A 20,100-nucleotide genomic window follows, 5' to 3' on the forward strand; every position below is an offset into this window, starting at 1 on the left:
GAATATGAAGTTTATAGGTGCAATGTTAGTTCCATCATTGTCTATTACTTAATTATTAACATATTCCATTTTCAGTTGGAAATATGTAATGGATTATTAATTTTCCAGAAGTATCCATTATTCTTTTATTTGTTCTAATCTTATCTCTGATGTTTGCAACTATTGCACTCCTAACACTTGCATTTTCTTTGTCCAAATATATACGATTTTTAGTAATGAAAAGACAAAGCTTTTATTCTGCACAACTGGCATTCTTCTGAGGAAATTTGCGGTACGCCTGCTCTTGTAATTGATTTTTTTTGTTTCACATAATTTTATCTAGATAATACACATGCTGGTGCTTAGTTCCAAACAGATATTAGTATAGCTTTCACCACTTTGTCCTGAATTTAGATTGCAATTTTTATCGTCCATGTTCATTGTCTAACACAGCCATTCTATTCCATTATATAACTGCTTGAACTACTAATAAGCTCTTCCTAGCAAAATATTATTAGGTCGGCTATGGAGATCCTAATCTTTATATCACAGCCATAATATTTTTTTTTTGTTTTATTTAAAGTCATCAGGTCTTCTCTCGCAACCTTAATGTAATTCTTAAGATTCCAGCATTACTGATATCACTTATTAATGTGTTTTGTTGGTGGCTGTTACTCATGATCAAATCATCATGGTGCACTATTCTTGATTCTTTTTTTTTTTTTCTTTTTCTTTTGTTGCCACCTACTGTTGCTACCTTTAGTTTAAACCTCTATTGGACTTAAGTTTATCATCATCATCTTTGACTTTATCCCTTACAAATGGGTTGGCCACATGGATTCTGTTTTTCCACTCAATGGAAAAGACTGCAAAATGGTTGCCTTTACAAAATTGGTTTCTGAAAATATTACCTGACATCAAGAAATTTTTTTATTCTTGGGTAACAAACTCTCTCTACTAACTTTATTCTAAATATTCCCAATTTTTTAATATATTTAATGAATTAATGAACTAGAGTATTCTGACCAGAATAAGAAATTAAAGCAAAGGATTATTTTGTTAATCGAGGACTAGAAAGTCATTCAAAATGGTTTGATCTGTACATCAAAAACTAACTAAAGCATCTGAAAGAAAAAATAATGTGATTGAAGTAGAAAGAGCTAAAAGACAAGGGCAATGCTATAAATGCAATGGTTGGGGAGCGAAGACATGGCGGCATTTAATTAACTAAACATGTCTCTTAGATGGAGTACTCCCTCTGCATGTTTGTCATTGTGTCAATTTCCTAAACGTAATTCAAATTTTCATTTCAGGTACTACTTGTTTTGCTTTTGCATGTATAGTATGCTTACTCTGCTATATTATTTTGGTTTATTTTACAAGATGGTTGGTTTTATTGGCACTTCCTGCAATGGAAGAAAAATGTTAAAAGATTACTGGGTCTGTTGTGTGTGTATTGTGTAGTTGGTATCCGATGCTTGTGTTCCACAACCTTTATGAAGATAGGGGTGCTTGAGAATGCACTTTGTTGTGTTACGTGTTACTAAATTAGTATATAATCTTTTTACTGTAATGTTTGAAATAAGTTTTTAATATTTATCATGCATTTTGATTATAAATGAAGTTTTTATGGACAATAGAATTGAATATTTGTCCATTGAAGAAGATTAAATGGGAATGAAACAATTGTTAGCTTAGTTTATTAAAAACGCGTCATGGTTTTAAATATTGACCATTACTATTACTTATCAAAAAAAAAAAAAAAAATGACCATTACTATTAGATTGCGGCAGCGCTGTTATGTAATGATATTGTTCCTTAGTGATGCTATTATGGTTTAATAAAATGGGTCTTGCCATAAATTATAAACGTACCAGCCATTCTATTGGCCATTTTGGGCCGTTAATTGTCACTGCATGCCAATGTAACAATAATTTTGACGAGTGAGGTTATGAACCTCAATTCACCTTTTTTCTATTTCTTCTTACAAATAACATAACAAGTATAGCTTCCAGCCGTTAGCTATTATAGCTGTCAGCTTCTAAACCCACTGAAAGCACACCTTAATATACATATAATTAGTAAGTTGTTTTACCTGGACTCTCTTATTCCTTTTCACAAAATTATCTATATTGGATTTATGATTCAATTTAAATGATTTACTTAGAATAAGTGATGTTCATGATTGATTCAAAACATGTTATCAAATTGTTTGAGCATATATTATTGAATGACGATATATATTTTCATGTCTAAGTATATGTGTGTTTTATAATAGCTGTGGAGATAAAAGTTAGCAAGCTAGAATTTCCGAAAAAAAAAAAGTTAGAAAACTTTGATTACTGACAAAAACTTAAAATTCAATGTAATATTCATTAATCGCATTAAATCATTTTTATACTAATAAAAATTCATTAAAATAATTGATATCCTAAATTTACGGGATTTTGGTTTAAGTTTCATATCAGTGCATTTTAAGGAGAGTTGGGCAATAGAAAAAAAATCATGGATCCTATAGCTCCGTCCATTATGTTAAAATTCTCACACCCCTCATCCATTATACAGTGACTGTTGCCGTTTCTACAGCTAGTTATCATTTTCGAAACCCGTGTATTTATTTTTTTCGATCTAATTGATTTTTTGTGAAAAGTGTGAAGCATCACTGGGTACATTGTGCAATATACCTTCCTGTAGAAGTGCTTTCTCTTTTAGGGTTAGCTAGTCTTTTTCGTTAACTGTCTCAAGCTATGTAATTTCTTGCGATTACAGAAATTGAAACATTACATTGAAAATTATTTTGAGAGGAAAGCACATTTGCTTATTCTCCCACCATTACTTTTACACGTCCTCTGTTTGACAGAAGCTTAGAATCAGTAGTTGCCCTTGACTGATTTGTGTAAGTCCTTATTTTTCTTGCAGAAATTGGCATTCAGTTTAATCTCTCTCTAAAGTATTTTAATTTTGCAATCTTGTATGTATTGCTATACCTTTCTTATTTCTCAATTTGCAGGGGGATAAAAATTTGACTGATGTTACTCATGTCATTGTTGATGAAGTGCATGAACGTTCTCTCTTGGTGAGTTAGTTGTACTTAAGTTGGTATAATATGATATATCAGCATTTTCAGACATGACAGTAAAAGGTAGTGTGACCTTATATAATTTCACATGTTATGTGGAAAATAGTTTTTTAATTTTTTTTCCTAAAAAAAAATTAAAATAAAACAGAAATAGATTGTTATCAATAATTATATATATATATATATATATATATATATATATATATATATATATATATATTTTGATAACATAAATAGAAAACATTACTCATGCCATGAATTTTGTATGACACTTGATGTTGTAGGACTGTTACTCTTGCCAGGAGTACAAAATCCGTTGACCAATTCTGTGGAACTGTTCACAATTAGCTTCAAAATCAACCACTAAGTTTCTGTATTAAGGCTTTTGATGGAGAAATTTCATGTCAATTTTCTTAAAACTGACAATATTGCGTGACATGGAATTTACAACCAGTACATTGGAAAACCTTGGATCCCTCTTTTGGCCTTCTCAAGGACATATCGAAAGCACTCAATATTGTCTTGAAAACTTGGCTTAAAAAAGGCTGATAATTCTATATTTCTTACATTTTTTTCCAGTTTTTTTGGTGAAATGGCTTAACTAATTCATCTGGGAAATGTTTTCATTCACTTATGAAAGAAAAAGATGGATTGTTTCAAGTGTTATATGGTATATTCATGCAAATTAGTTTCAAAATCAAGTACAACCATATGGCCTGGGTTCGTGTTTGCAAGAGTACAAACCAGTCTTGGATTCTGGTGTGAGGAAGGAGAAAGCGAGGTTTACTAAGCTGAAAATTGGCTGCATGCTCTCAGCTTGCTACCTAGACTCAGACCACGCCCTAGAATGTCAATCTTACATCTTTGACTTTGAATGTTCCAGTGAAAATGGGTCCGGTTGCATGGTTGACTTAAGGTGGGACCTGTGTGAACAGTACTTTGACACAAATGTGTGCGAAAAATCCAGCCATTTAGCAAGATTTTTTTTATTTTTTATTTTCCTACTTGCCTTGTAAAACTTGGTGTCTTATGTTAGAAAAATAATTCTTTCAAAGAATTGGGTCTATTTTGAGTATCCACATAGGTGCAGACTAAAATATAGTTATGTGACCCAGATTGATGTATTTACACTTTTAAGAAAATATATCGCAATTAACCATTCATCGGTGACTATTTAATGCAATGTTACGGCTCCAGCAGTGCAGCATATACTTTTTACTCCATAAGTAGTCCTCTGGCTCTAATGCCGGAAATCACACCAAACACGTAGCAACTGCCAACTTTATCTGCAGCATCTTTAGAGAAAGGGTTGTTAGTATATTTATGTGTACTAATGGAAGATTTGTCCTTTAATTTCATATTATGATGTGTTATATCAGTAGCGAGGGACCTACATATTTGGGTTTTGACCATGCAGAGTCATATCTAATTCTACTTCTGAAACACAAATTTTAGTTCTCTTCTTTACTTAGTCTTCTTTGATCCTGCCTTTTTTTTTTTTTTTTGCATTGGTTTTGAACAGTTTTCAGTCCCCTCTCTATTTAGAAAATGATAAATTGAATAAGTAGAATTCTGGCCATCTGTAAGTGACTCTTCAATCTAAATTAGTATGCTTATTCCTGAAGTTGAATTGATTTCTTAATTTTAAGGAAGTATTGTTAAAATAAGATGATTATGCGTATTGTGATGACAATTTCTGACCAGTATGACTTGTTCTGACTTCCGACTGTCTACCATCAGCTTCTACTAGTGGTTGTCTATGAATACCTTGCATATTTATTTCTATCCACATTAGATTTACATGACCTGTCCGGTATGATGCTTATTTCTAGTGCCTGTGTTGAGCTGCTTCTATATCACATGATGATTGGTGATCTGATTGTTTTTTCAACAGTAGGAAATGTGCTCTTTAGATTCCTTTATCCTATGATGGTATAACATGATTGATTTTCTTATTGTGTTATAATCACATCAGTTGTATTACATCATTAATGGTTCTTGCCAAATTGAATAAAGTTGTCATTGTTCTGAAATGTTAGTTCACTCATTACTAGGTTCACAATTCTTTTTTATGACAAATACATTTATTACATCATTAATGGTACTTGCCAAATTGAATAAAGCAGTCATTGTTCCCAAATACTAGTTCATTCATTACTAGGTTCACAGTTCTTTTTAAGGAAAAGTATTTTTTATGCTAGGCATTCTAATCAAGGCATAATGTCTTCCTAAATATTTATTGGCCGCATATATGGAATGTCTAACGGAAAGAGTTGGAGATTGAATTTTGATCATCTTTTTTCTTTTTTGGGTGACAGGGTGATTTTTTACTCGTTGTTTTGAAGAATTTGATTGAGAAGCAGTCTGCTGATGGATCACAAAAATTGAAAGTTATTCTTATGTATGTTAAGTCTTTATTTATGCTTTGAATTTTATTGCAGTTATCGAATTATGCTTATCACACTAAGTTTGTCTTTCTCTTTTGATTTTTGAATGTATCGATTTATGTAATTTTCAGGTCGGCAACAGTTGATTCGGATCTTTTTTCAAGATACTTTGGTCACTGCCCAGTAATTACAGCACAAGGCCGAACACATCCTGTGTCAACATACTTTCTTGAGGATATATATGAAAGTACTAACTACCGCCTTGCTTCAGATTCTCTAGCCACTATAAGATATGGGACGTCCAAAAAGGAGAAGGTATGCTATTATATGGATTCTAGGCCATGGCACAATGTTGCTTTCCGTTGATCAAGTCTTCTTGGAGGGACAGACAGACTGGGTTTAGATCTAACCGTCTATCCTCAGTCTTGAACTTGTGCTCTCATGCTAGAGAGTACCGAGCAATGGTCCCTTAGGATGTCAAGTTTGGCATTCTTTACCTTACCTTTTCCCTCAAATTGTAGCAAATATTATTGATTTCATTCTCTCATCAAATTTTTCCTTTATGAACATTTTGCACATAGTTCAAATGTTAATAACTTTGACATCCATCACTACAATTATCTGGCCAATCAACTGTTTGTGGCCCCTAGATTGATGAAAAAATATTGGTTAGGATCTTAAGTGCTTGAGGGGACCCATCATTGTTTATTTGTAGGCCCCACTTCTGTTCCATTAGTGCCCAAATAAAGTGGGTTTAACAATTATTGATGACATGTGAAGCATGAGCCCTTATCATATTCTTTTACACAACTATATATATATCCCCCCTCCCTTCTCAAGGAATTGTTTGCACCCAAGAGGAGCTAAACATTAGACCTGATGCTTCTTGAGGCACCAGGGCCAAGTTCTTATCCACTTGAGCCAACTCCTTGGTGTTATATTCGTTTACAGATATATATAGAGCGTGTGTTTGTGTATATTCTTTTACACAACTATATTTTCTTTGTGCTGACTTGTCCTTTGTAATTTGAGATATGCTGGCCATTCTTTGGCCAGGAGTCCACAAAAGTAAGTCAATAGATGTGACAACCAAGGAATGTCCTACATGGCTATAGGTATCAAGGCATATTTATATTTCGTACTATGTCTGATCTTTTTGGATAGAAACTTAGTTTAGAAGTATTTTTCTTCTTGTGGAAATCTTCCCCCCCCCCCCCCAACCACCCCTGGGGGCCTTGTTGTAGTCATTCAGCATTGGTACTCTTAGAGTATATGGGAGTTTTGATTTCCGTCCCCTGAACTGTGAACTTCTGAATTTTGATGGCTTCAGAATGGTCCTATTACCAACCACAGGGGGAAGAAAAATCTTGTCTTATCTTCTTGGGGTGACGAAGCTTTGCTGTCCGAAGATTGTATAAATCCTTACTATGTTCCGAGCAATTATCAATCATACAGTGAGCAAACGCAACGGAATTTGGTAAATATCTTCAAGATGGATTTTCTTAGTGTTCATGTCATAGCCATCAATTTATCTTTGAGGACAATGTATATCTTTTTATTGCCTCTTGCACAGAGAAGGTTGGATGAAGATATTATTGACTATGATCTTCTTGAAGACTTGGTATGTTACATTGATGAAACTTATCCTGAGGGTGCCATACTGGTTTTCTTACCCGTAAGTTCTAACACTTTCATATGGATCATCTTTATAGTTATGATTCTATCGGGAAGAGAGATTATTTTTCATTACTTAATAACTGAAGTGATTGTTGCCATTATAAAACAGGGAGTTTCGGAAATTTACATGTTACATGATAAACTAGCTGCTTCTTACCGATTTGGTGGATTATCTTCTGAGTGGCTTCTTCCTTTACATTCCTCGGTAGCACCAGTTGATCAAAAAAAGGTGTTTCTAAGACCTCCCAATAATATACGTAAGGTAAAGTTTTCCACTTTGTTGTTGTTGTTGTTGTTCTTCTTCATGTCTACTTTTTCATTTATATATGTTTTGTACGGTTTAACTTTTTCTGCATGAAAAGTTACTCTTTAAATAGTCCGGTGTTATATAATCCATATAATGTTACTTCATTTTGTTAGTTTTAACATAGACATCAATAAAATAAAACAACTTGGCATCAGAAAATTGTGCTGGTGATTCACTTATTGGTTGGAATAAGTGGCAGCATGGAAAGTATGTTTGTTTTTTTAATTTGCAGTTGATTCTCTGTTGAAAGCTTTGGACTCTACATATTGGAATTCTAAAGTGTAAGCAGACAGTGCCTTATTGCTTTAACAAGCAACTAATCGATCATCTTGCATTTAAACCAGAAGCTCAAATCACATCCAAGCTACAAATGCAACTGAATCAAGAAAAGCAGCTAATTAATTGAAAGGAATCAACAAAGAGCTCAAACCGACACTTGAAATAAACTTGTTAAAGTGAGGATTTTGGAATAAATAGTTGGTTCAAAACTCTGAAACGCTTATGAAACAGCACCTCATAAAAAGCCGTAGAGGGGTTCGTTAGCAGTCTGTTCTTATGTACAAAAGTTTGCACAGAAGAATTATTAGGTATTCAAGTATATGTTTATATGACATCTGATATTATTGATAAGCATGTAAACTATTTAAATTTAGAAGTAAATACCTAAGAAGCATTGAACTTGTATAAGAGATTCATATATGTGTATGATACTGAACTCCTTGCACACTCACTCATGGATACATATCCGATAATTCTAAATATATCTTATTTGAGACCTTTTTTTTTTCAAAAAAAAAAAAATATTTCAAGCATATATCTGATTACTTCTCGTATTCTCTGGGACACGTCTTGATAGCGGGAGGTTGAGTTGGGATGTGCAGTTTCTTCATGATTGGGAGCTTACGGAGGTAGCTGAGTTCTTAGCTTTATTGTACAGACAGGTGGTGGAGGGGGTGGGGTTGGATGAAATGGTTTGGGTGGGCACACCTAGAGGGGTGTTTGAGGTTAGATCTTTTTATTACAGTCTTGCGGAGATCCCAGGTCATTCCTTCATGTGGAAGGCGATTTGGAAGTCCAAAGCTCCCTTGAAGGTGGCCTTCTTTGTATGGTGTCCAGCTCACAGTAGCATTCTTACCCTTGACAATCTAAGGAAGAGAACTGGTGTTGTATGTGCAAGGGTAGAGGAAACAGTGAATCACCTCCTTCTTCACTGCCCAGTGGCGAGGGATGTTTGGGCTATGTTCTTGGTTGTGTTTGGTGTGTCTTGGGTGTTCCCAAGATCCACAGTGGATATGATTGAGGCCTGGAGAGGTTGTCTTGTGGAGAGCCGAGCCAGGGATGTTTGGAGGGCCATTCCCCTTGCTTATGGTGGGGTTTGTGGTGTGAGAGAAATAGGAGATCCTTTGAAGGGGTGGAGACTCCAATTTGGACACTCAAATATAGTATACTGTATAGTGTATACTTTATTTTTTTGGGTGAATGAGCATAACTGTAAATCTTTGGGGCATCTTTTGGACTTCGTTGATAGCTTGAAGCTTTAGTTGTCGCCTTTGGTGTCTTGTGTATCCTTTTGGGATCGCTCCCTCTTGAGCGCTTTTAATGAATTGTTTAAAAAAAGAAAAAAACTTAACATTCTTAGATAAAAAGGAATTAAGATATAGTGAGAATGTATGATGTCTAATTTAGTTCTAAGTTTATGCATGCAACATAACTCTCGACTTGTTTCCATAAGTTTTAAGAGACTATTAGTCCTAATATATATTATATGACTAACAAATATGATTATCATATCCTACATAAATACAATATATACGTATATGTAAATTTCATGGTTCGCCAAACCGGCAGTTCGGAACTGATTATAGGGCACCCAATACTTGTTTTAGCCAATATACTGGAATGTTCTGAAATTTACATCAAAACCGACCGGTTTGGTAGCAAACCGCCCATTTTTTTACAGAATCAGACGAAACGGGCCGATTCTCTATAAAATGGGTCGATTTTTACCATCCCAAACTAGCCACATGTGTTTTATTAAAAAAGAGCTAGTCAAGGGGAGTTGAACCCTGACACTAAATTTCAGTATGATGCTCTCTATCCGCCTGACCCACATTCACTTTCGTATATAAATACTACAATAGTTATATTTGTTCTAGGTATTTGCTTAAAACTGCAAAAACCATAAACCTTTCTTTTATAAATACAATCATTTTTTGTTTTTCAGTCTACTTTAATATCTTTATTTATCCTTTCTTTAAGAATAATACTTTTGAATCGTATTATATATATATATATATATATATATATATATATATATATATATATATATATTAATTTAATTTTCTTCTTCTCACATATTATATATAGTATGAATTTTAATTTATTGAATGCATAAATACATTATTATTCATTAATTTAGTAAAAAATATTATTACCATGCCTTTTTAATAAGAACCTCAGCTTGGGGGGGCTTCATTTTGATTCAATTTCTGAGATGGAGAGGGATGGTTTGTAGAGCCCTTTTTCTGAGGACGAAGTGCTGAAGGTTGCAATGGGGATAAAGCTTCGGGTCCGAATTGTTTTACTATGAGATTCCTGTTGGAGAGTTGGGCTGTGGTGAGGGGTAAGGTGATGGGCATGTTTCATTCCCATTGGTGCTTCGAGAAATCTTTGAATGCGTCATTTATTACTCTCATCCCTAAGAAGGGTGGAGCTTCTGACATTAGGGGTTTTAGACCTATTAGTTTGGTGGGTAGCATCTACAAACTAATAGCTAAGGTCCTAGCTCTGAGACTTGGATCTTTTGTACTGAGCCATTTCAAAATCCCAGAATGCTTTCATTGGTGGTCATTAGATCCTTGATTCAGCTCTTACACCCAGTGAGTGTGTCTAGGATGAGCAATGGTGTCCTGGGTGTTCTCTGTAAGCTTGACATCGAGAAAGCTTATGATCATATTAGTTGGATCTTTTTGCTTTATTTGTTGGAGAGGGATGGGGTTCGAGAAAGATGGAGGAAATGGATTGAGGCCTACATTTCTTCTGCGAGGTTCTCGATTCTGGTGAATGGGTCTTGGACGGGCTTTTTAAAGCAGTTCGTGATGCTTGAGGCAGGGTGATCCCCTCTCTCCCTTCTTGTTCATTATTGTCATAAGGCTCTCAGTAGATTGATGGGGAGGGCTGTGGAGCTGGGATTTATTAAGGGATTTAGGGTGGGCAGAGCGGTTCATCCGTTGGAGATTTCCCATTTGCTGTTTGCGGATGGTACTATGTTTTTTACGATGCCGATGTATCCTAGTTGAGATACTTGAGGTGTGTTCTAAATTGCTTTCAGGCAGTCTCTGGCCTGAAAGTGAATAATCGGAAGAGTGCTTTGGTTCATGTGGGGGAGGTTTAGGATATTGCCTCTCTTGCTGTTACTCTTGGTTTTGGGGTCAGATCTTTCACTATTTCTTATTTAGGATTGCCTTTGGGTGCTCCATCGAGAAGGGTGGGGGTTGGGACCCTATCATATAGCGTTTTGAGAGGAAACTTACCAGGAGGAAGAAGCAGTACCTTTCGAAGAGTGGGAAGGTCACCCTTATAAAAAGTACATTGTCTAGTCTTCCTACATATTTCCTCTCTCTTTCAGATTCCTTCCTCGGTAGCTGAAAGGATTGAGAAGCTTCAACCAATCTTTTTATGGGGCGGTTTAGGGGACGAATTCAAATATCATCTTGTTCGATGGGAGCAGGTGTGCATGCCTATTTAGTTGGGGAGGTTGGGGATTAGGAGACTGATGCCCTTTAAGAGGGCTCTCCTTGGGAAATGATAGTGGAGGTTTGGTGGTGAGTGCTACAGACTTTGGAGGATGGTTATTCTGACCCGTTTTGGGGAGGAGAGAGGCCGATGCTGTTCTCTTGCGTTAGGACCCCAGGAGATATTGGTGTTTGGAAATTCATTCGGAAGGTTTGGGATGAATTTTCTAACATATCAAATTCAGAGTTAGGGATGGCATGGGCACTCGTTCTTGGGAGGACTTGCTTGTGGTGATCGCCCTTTAGCTTGTTCTTTCCTAGGCTATTCAGGATTGTTGTTAATAGACTTGCCTGGTTGCCAACTGTTATTGGCTTGATAATAGGAGGTTAACTTGGGATGTGCGATTCTCGAGACATTTTCAAGACTGGGAAGTGGATGACGTCGTTGGCTTTTTGGAGCTTTTGTATCGTCAGGTCTTTAATGGCGGTTGGCTAAGGCCCGATTGCTCTCATTTGGGTGCCCTCTCCTCGGGGGAGATTTGATGTGCATTCTTTGTGTAGATGCTTTTGAGACATTCTTGGATCTGTTTCCCGTGGAAGGCGGTTTGGCACACCAAGGCTCCTCTTAAGGTAGCCTTTTTCGTTTGGACTACAGTATGGGGCAAGATTGTGATGCTTGATAACCTGAGAAGGAGTGTGTAAGAAGGATGAGAGTCAGTCGACCATCTCCTTTTGATTGTCCTGTGGCTATCGATTGTTGGGGTCTTCTCCTTGTCTTGTTTGGAGTTCAATGGGTTATGCCTCAGTCTTTGAGAGCCTTAATTGATACTTGGAGAGGGTGCCTTGTGGGATCCCATGTTTGTGATTTTTGGAGGGTGGTGCCCCTTTGCATTTGGCGGTGTTTAAGGAGTGGAATAGAAGATCCTTTGATGGAGGGGAGTCTTCTATTGGGGCTTTATAATCTCTTATTGTTAGCTCTCTTTTATTGTTGGGTTATGGGGAGATATTGTACATCTATATAGGAATTTGTTGATTTTTTGGGTCCTTTTAGGGTCACTTTTGGCTTTTGGCCTTTGTGTAACTTCTGGGATGCGTTCCCCTTTTGAACACTTTCTAATACATCTTTACTTATCCAAAAAAAGAAAAGAAGAGAAAAATAATTCATCATATTAAATGGTCTTAAAGAATTCAATAGGAATTACCAAAAAATCATTTATATTGAATTGTGTTGTAAAAAGCGACGTATTGGTATTTTTTTCTGGCTTATTAGTTATGTACAAGGTCAAAAAAATTCACAATCGTGATAATTGATTCCATTACGTTACGCCGATATGGACTTGAGTCCGTTACACCACGATTGCGAACTATGGTATATTATTGTGTCCTTGTTGTATTATATATCCTATTATTGTAAGAATTTATTGTGTTTTCATGTGCGTATCATTTAGTGTTGTGACTTTTCCCGTATCTTTGTCCATCCTTAATTGTTATACATGTTAAGTATAAAAAAGAAAAATATCTATAAATATAAGTAATTATCATAAGTAGGGTAATGATATGTTGCTCATCGGTGAGTATGAAATTTATCCACACGAAACATGATGACCATTGAATATGATTCCAGTCTAAAAAAGTGATGAAGAACCGGGCCTGGCCCGACAGATTGAAGTCCATACTGCCCATGCCTATTATTGGAGACGTGGGAAGGAAAGATAGAATTAGGGATTTTGACTTTTATTATTATTATTATTTGATTTTAAGATTTCTATTTATGGTAATAGTTTGATTAGGGTTTTTCTTTGATGCCTATATAAGGTTGGTTAAGACATTGTGAAAGGCAGCTTTTGATGATTATTATTGATATTGAATTTTGAGATTATCGTAATTTCTTCTCCCTCTGAATTCTTTTCCCTCTATTCTTCTTCCCTCTCTCTCAATCTCTTTCTGAATCTACTTGAATTCTGGTTTCGAATCGCCCCTACCCGCTGCTGCATCAATTGGTATCAGAGCAAAAGATTCAAAGTTCAGCCATCATCATCTTTTTTTAGCAAAAAAAAAAAAAAAAGTTCAGCAATAATCATTGTTTACCCTGCTGTTCACACACACAGTACACCCACTATCTGTGCATCGCCTTCTGTCATCCACCCAAAATACCTCTATCCGCTGCCACCAAAACCCCACCACAATCCATCCAAACGTCTGCCCTAAACCCAACCCCTGTTCATCGTGTTCTTCACCCACAGATTGTCGTTGCAAGAGTTTTCTCTTGTTGCCATCATCATTGTTACATCTCTTGCCGTCAGCCAGCCTACTGCCAAACAGTCTCACCAGAGAATTTCTGATCATTGCTGTTAGTCACAATTTCAGCAGTGTTTGATTTTGGGAAGTTGAATTTAATTCAGCGTCATCTTCGCGATTTTAGACCCAAAATACCTCTATCCGCTGCCACCAAAACCCCACCACAATCCATCCAAACGTCTGCCCTAAACCCAGCCCCTGTTCATCGTGTTCTTCACCCACAGATTGTCGTTGCAAAAGTTTTCTCTTGTTGCCATCATCATCGTTACGTCTCTTGCCGTCAGCCAGCCTGCCGCCAAACAGTCTCACCAGAGAATTTCTGATCATTGCTGTTAGTCACAATTTCAGCAGTGTTTAATTTTGGGAAGTCGAATTTAATTCAGCATCATCTTCGCGATTTTAGAAAGTCAGCCTTTTGGTTTGAAAATATCAGGATTTTGGGAAGTCAGAATTGGTTCAACTTTCCAAAAAAAAAAGAAGAAGTTAGAATTGGTTTGGAAAAAGGAAAGATTTGGGCTCTGCTCGGAACTGTTTTTCAAGAACAGTTTTCTGTTCTGGGAGTTTCCAAAATTCAGAAAACCAATTTACACACTGCTTGGAACTGTTTTTCAAGAACAGTTTTTCAAAAACTGAGTAAACAGAGTTACGGTTTTTAGAGAACAAAAAAATGATGTTCTCAGAATTTTCACAAAACCAAACTCATTTATTGAAAACACAGAGAACAGATTCCACTAAATAAAAAAAGGCGTTCCTCTTCCTCGTTTATATCATTCCCTCTCCTTTCCCCCTTTTTCTCTCTCTATTTACAGCTGAACTCTTCCTCTTCTGCCATGTCGCCAAAATTTTCAATTTCTGCAGATAGAGAAGATTCAGTCAAAGCAACCACCCTAAAATTACTCCGTCATTGTAGCAATAACACCAGAAAGGTAGTGATCTGAGAGGCGAAGAAGCCAAGAACATCTTCAAGATCCAATCTGCTTCTGAATTTCATCTCTAGCCAAGAAAATCTTCAAGACCCAATTTGCTTCTGAATTTGATCTTCCAAGCCCTAGATTTGTTGTCGGCTTCAACTCTTCGATGATCATACCGTCTCTTGAAAGCCCAACTTCACTTTCGCCAACGCATCAAGTTAGGATTAGGGTTAGGTTTAGGATATTAGCGATTGCTGATTTATCTTTTTTAATGCTGGACCTTTTTATTACAGTATTTATGGATCCATTCATGTACATATTTAATGTCATATATTATTTAATGTTGCTTAAAATTATTGAATATATTAAAACAGGTGCTTCTGAATTATATATACAAGTTTGATATCTAATTTTTTTTTTCTTAATAAAAGAAGATATTATAGAGTGTTTTGTTATTATTATTATTATTGACTTATGGAGATTTTTATACTTCCTCAGGAATAGATTTAAATTCATATTCTCTATTTGTCCATAAATGTCTTTAAGTAATTTTTTTAAGTAATTAATTTAGTTTTAGTCAATATATATATATATATATATATATATATATATCACTAATATTGTGTAAATAAAAATGTCATAAGATGGTGATTTTGTTGTTGAAATGAATGGTAACACTAGTTAACATCTAATAAATAAATGAATCTTATAAAATTTTCTTTAATTTTTTTTTTAAAAATTTATTTTCATACAACCAAATAAAATTTATGAATGTATTCTTTGAGTAAAATCTTTCTTTCATGAATTTTTTTTTTTTTTTTTTTTTTTTTTCTTCCCTTCTTTTAAGTTAAGAAAACTATTTTTAGATAACCAAATAGTTTTTAAAAATTTTTGTTCTTTGAAAACTGTTTCGGAGTTTTTGTCAACCAAGCGAATTTTCTAACTCAAAAAACTGAAAACTGATCTCAGAAACTGTTCCCAAAGTTGCATTGCAAGCAAGGCCTTGGTTTCTCTTTAAACCAGTAAACCCGACCCGTGTCACAGTTTGACCCGGTTCACTTTGAAACATCCAGCAGCCTGCAGCCTGCAGCCCAGATTTTAACACCCATACCAGAGTGTTTGTCTTGGCCCAGCAGATTTTCTCCAGCCCAGAATCATATGCAGCACTGTTTGGTCACAAGTGCAGGGATATTCTAGTTTTGGAACCAGTCCAGAACTGCACCGGTTTTCAGCAGAAACCAGCCCAGTAAAATACCAGTTCTACAGGGAAAAAAAAAAAAGGGCAGAAATCTTTATTTCAATTATTGAAGCCATTTTTCATAATCTTCAACACCTGGGAGCATTCAATTGGGATCTATATTGGACTTTGAAAAGGTACATATACTTCAATTAAAATTGTTTTAGTACTTTTATCCATTTGATCAGTATAGAAATTTGCAAAAAGGTCCTAATTGAACCATTTAAATTTTGAACCCCTTTAAATTGCCTCAGTCGCACATTTAATAAAAAATAAAAACATCTTTTCATTGTTTCCACTTTATTTTTACACCTAAACCAGTGCATGACTTCTAGCATAATTAATTTCATTTGCATTCAGATTTCTTAGTTGTGCATTGTTCTAGTTTATAATTTAGTTTACTTAATTCAATTTGAGTTCTATGTTGGCATTATCCTCAACCATTCTTATACCTTTCCACCATGACCATCAACAACCTTCTTTAAACTTTGTCCATTGACCTACTCCTCTTAACAATGTCAGAGGAGAACATCGTTTTATGTCCCCAATGGCTTTGTTTTAAGCCAAGCAAGGTTAAGATTGTTGAGTCCAAACCAAGCTTCCCATCACATGGAAATAGCATTAACTGGTGTGAAAATGATAGGGAAACAAAAACAACACTGAAAATAAATTTGGAACAACAACTTCTGAAAATTGGAAATAGGCTTTTTCAACCTCCATCCTCAATCAGTGCGCTCCTTTGGTTGCTTAACAAAACTGATCACTTGCTTTGCAAAGTACACCAGGACCCATGTGCTTCAATGCAAGCTGCACTCTCTTCGATAATGAAGGCTTTAATTGCTAAAATGTTTTTAAAGCATTCAGATTGTGATGTTAGAGTTGCAGTAGCCTCATGCCTTAGTGAGTTAACAAGGATTACAGCACCAGATTTTCCCTATAATGATGATCAAATGGTAGAAATATTTCAGGTGATTGTATCATCTTTTGAAAATCTATCCGATACATCTAGTCCATCTTATGGTAAAAGGGTCAAAATCCTCAACACATTTGCAAGTGTCAAGTCATGTTTGATAATGTTAGATTTGGAACGTGAAGAGTTGATTGTCCAGATGCTTCAGTACTTTTTAACAGAAATAAGATATTTTCATCCGGACAATATCTTTAAACATATGAAGTAAACTATGACTCTTGTACTGGAGGAATGCGACTATATCTCCATAGAGCTACTTCGTCCTCTTCTAACTAGTGTTAGGAAAGGAAATCAGACTATTTCACCTCAATCTTATAAGTTAGGAGAAAAAGTCTTGAAAAACTGCGCTACAATTCTTGAGCCCCGTCTTCCAAAGGCTCTACAATCTTTAGGCCTTTTGTCCACTGATTTTGTTGTAGTAGTCGCCTCTATTTGTCAAGATGTGTCTGAATTACCAAATATGACTATTGTGCAAAACACAATTGACTTAGCCCCAGAATCGTATTCAGTTGCCACACATAATCTCACACATCCTTGTGAACATGTTGAACTAAGTCAGCCAGATGATAGATTTGCACAAAAAGAGATCACTCAAGATTGCACTGAAGAGATTGGTAAACTTCATGAGTCATCCACATCCACTGTGTCAAACAAGGATGTCAAGTACAACAATAATTTTTGGAAGACACTTTGGACATTCTTAGAAACAAATTTGAAGTTTCCTTTTGCATCTTGTCTAGGTGCACGTTAGTAAGAAAACTAACCAACTTTCTTAGATGCAAAAGAAAATTGTTATTGCCCATTATGGAATATGCCTATACAAGTTTAACAAATCAATTTACTGGCAATTATTTTTTTGAGATTGTCTATAATTCATTTCCATGCCAGTCCATTGATCATGTTCCTTCACCTCCATGTTTGTATTCACTTGAGTTTGTTGATTCCTTCGTTCAGCTTGTTCATGATTTTTATGCCGATATATGACAAGAAATTGTCTTAAGTAAAAAGAATTATGAACTTGTTGCATATGCTCATAATAGGAATCATGAATTTAATGAAGGAGATTATGCTATATTTTGTGCACTACCTCAACTTTATCAATGAAACATGCCAAAATTGAAAGACTTTTCCACATCATTCAAAAATCAGGATCTGATGCCTATTTCTTTGACTGGTCTTTGGATATGAGCACTAATTCAATTTTTGATGCGGAGTATTTGTTATCTGACCGAGGCACCTTTGAGCCTCCTATTTTATTGGCATGTGTTCCTACAGGTGGATTTACATTTTCCTCAGCACCGGCATTAGTTCATCTATCTTTTCTGCCGCATTATATGGATTGGACAAAGGGTATTGTTGATTATCAGAGTGATGGCCCTCATCTTGGAGATATTGAGTATTACCTTGTTCGATGGAAGGGTTTTCCAGTTTTAAATACCAGACGGAGTATTGACCCATACTTTTTGGAGATATACTTGTGCATTTACTCTCCGGAGGAGAGTTCTTCTCAACCAGGAGGGAATAATGAAGAACCAGGCCTGGCCAGAGAGCTTGAAATCCATACGGCCCATGCCTATTATTGGAGACGTGGGAAGGAAAGATAGAATTAGGGATTTTGACTTTTATTATTATTATTATTTGATTTTAGGATTTCTATTTATGGTTATAGTTTGATTAGGGTTTTTCTTTGATGCCTATATAAGGTTGGTTAAGACATTGTGAAAGGCAGCTTTTAACGATTATTATTGATATTGAATTTGAGATTTTCGTGATTTCTTCACCCTCTGAATTCTTTTCCCTCTATTCTTCTTCCCTTTCTCTCTCAATCTCTTTCTGAATCTACATGAATTCTGGTTTCGAATCACCCCTACCCGCTGCTGCATCAAAAAGTAGTTACCAGAAAAAAGTATAACAATCATATCCAACGGTCATCATGCTTGGTGTGGATAAGTTTCTTACTCACCGGTGTGCAAGAGATCATTTCCGATCATAAGTATACTTAATATAAATTATATAAATAATAACTTAGGTATTGTATGACTATAAGCTTCGTAAATTGTTATAAATATTAACTCATGATCTTTTTAATATTAACTCTCTTTCTATATAACGTAAACTTCTTATAAATTTGTAAGTTATAATAACCTTTTAAGTTCTTGGTAAGTACAAATTAAGTTATAAAAGATAAGTTAAATAAATATAATTGAGACTTAATATATATAAATTAGAGTTATAGTTGACGTACATTGGATATGAAAATGAATGATGAGATCATGAATGATGTAATATTGCACTTGTACATTGATAATAATTAACGTAAAAATAGGTTTTTCATTTTTTCAAAGAAAGATTTGCGTCTATTTTTCTGGGCTGGCTTCAAGGGCTAGATTTTGTCCTCACACTAACCTTCCGGCCTCTAGCAAGGGTCGGTACGAAATTGGGCCAGGCCAAGCCATTGTTTTCGCCCTCCGAATTTATAATATTGAGGGATTGAATTGGCAATCTGTTTAGGGATTTTACTGATAATCCGCTTCTCGTCTAAATCATCCATTTATCTACCGTGGACTTTATCCTATGTTTCTGAGGTAATGACAATATTGAGATTTTACTTTCTGGAGAAAAAAAAAGTGTGGAGATTTTAGGTGAAAATTATTTTGATACAAAGATTACAGAATGTTTAATGCCTGGTGATTCATTCTCAAACTGTGTTAAATGAAAAAAAATAATTTCTCTAAATGAATTGCTTAGATTGTTAAATATAGTTACTGAAGAATGTCTTACATCTAATTTTTTATTCAACTTGTCTTTGGTTAATTTATTGTACCATAATAGGTACTTCTCTTTTTAATGTCTCCATGTCCCAGGTTATAATAGCCACAAATATTGCTGAGACTAGTATCACAATAGATGATGTGGTATACGTTATCGACTCTGGAAAACATAAGGAGAATCGTTATAATCCACAAAAGGTTTGTGCTTTGTCTCAACAAATAAATTCTATATTAATATTTTTTTATTGTACAACAGTATACTAGTTTTTCTAATTGCAGCTCATGATAATTCCTTTTTTTGTACATGTTATTATGAGCTATTTATATATATATATATATATATATATATATTATAAGTATTAAGAGCTAAAAATATTTACTGACCCCATCATCATCCAAGCATTTTCTACATTTAGCATTCTTCTTGTTTCTGCTGGTTATGGAAACATTCATGGAAGTATTTCTGTAACAGCCGTAGATAATATATTTGATAGAATACTATCATCATAGATAGTGACAAGTGGATGAATAATTTTTCCTAGTGCCATGCAAGCTTTTATTCTTCGTAGTTTACTAAGCTCATTGAACCTAACTTAGGTATAGGGATATCTTCATAGATAGGCAGATTTTATGAACTCCCAATGATCTGTTTTATACATACTAGCTTATATAGGAGGTATTATTCTTTAATAAAGAAAATAGAAAGTAAAAAAGGAAAATCTTATGTAGGAGCTACCTTCCATGATGTTG

General features: G+C 35.0%; 1 protein-coding gene across 5 annotated transcripts in view; it reads left to right on the forward strand.

Moving 5' to 3' along the window:
• LOC132294389 (DExH-box ATP-dependent RNA helicase DExH7, chloroplastic) overlaps positions 1-20,100 on the forward strand; it is a 77,297-nt gene that overhangs the window by 14,336 nt on the left and 42,861 nt on the right. For all 5 annotated transcript variants that reach the window (XM_059792227.1, XM_059792224.1, XM_059792223.1 and 2 more), the window contains 8 exons: positions 214-271; positions 2,990-3,055; positions 5,377-5,459; positions 5,577-5,760; positions 6,776-6,922; positions 7,019-7,120; positions 7,232-7,384; positions 19,444-19,548. In XM_059792227.1, coding sequence (XP_059648210.1) covers positions 214-271; positions 2,990-3,055; positions 5,377-5,459; positions 5,577-5,760; positions 6,776-6,922; positions 7,019-7,120; positions 7,232-7,384; positions 19,444-19,548 — 898 coding nt within the window. The remainder of the gene's footprint in view (positions 1-213; positions 272-2,989; positions 3,056-5,376; positions 5,460-5,576; positions 5,761-6,775; positions 6,923-7,018; positions 7,121-7,231; positions 7,385-19,443; positions 19,549-20,100) is intronic.

The sequence above is a fragment of the Cornus florida genome, unplaced genomic scaffold (genome assembly GCF_030987335.1).
Source record: "Cornus florida cultivar Cherokee Brave unplaced genomic scaffold, ASM3098733v1 CherokeeBrave_3.0.0_Hap2_Chr02, whole genome shotgun sequence".
Classification (NCBI taxonomy): Eukaryota; Viridiplantae; Streptophyta; class Magnoliopsida; order Cornales; family Cornaceae; genus Cornus; species Cornus florida.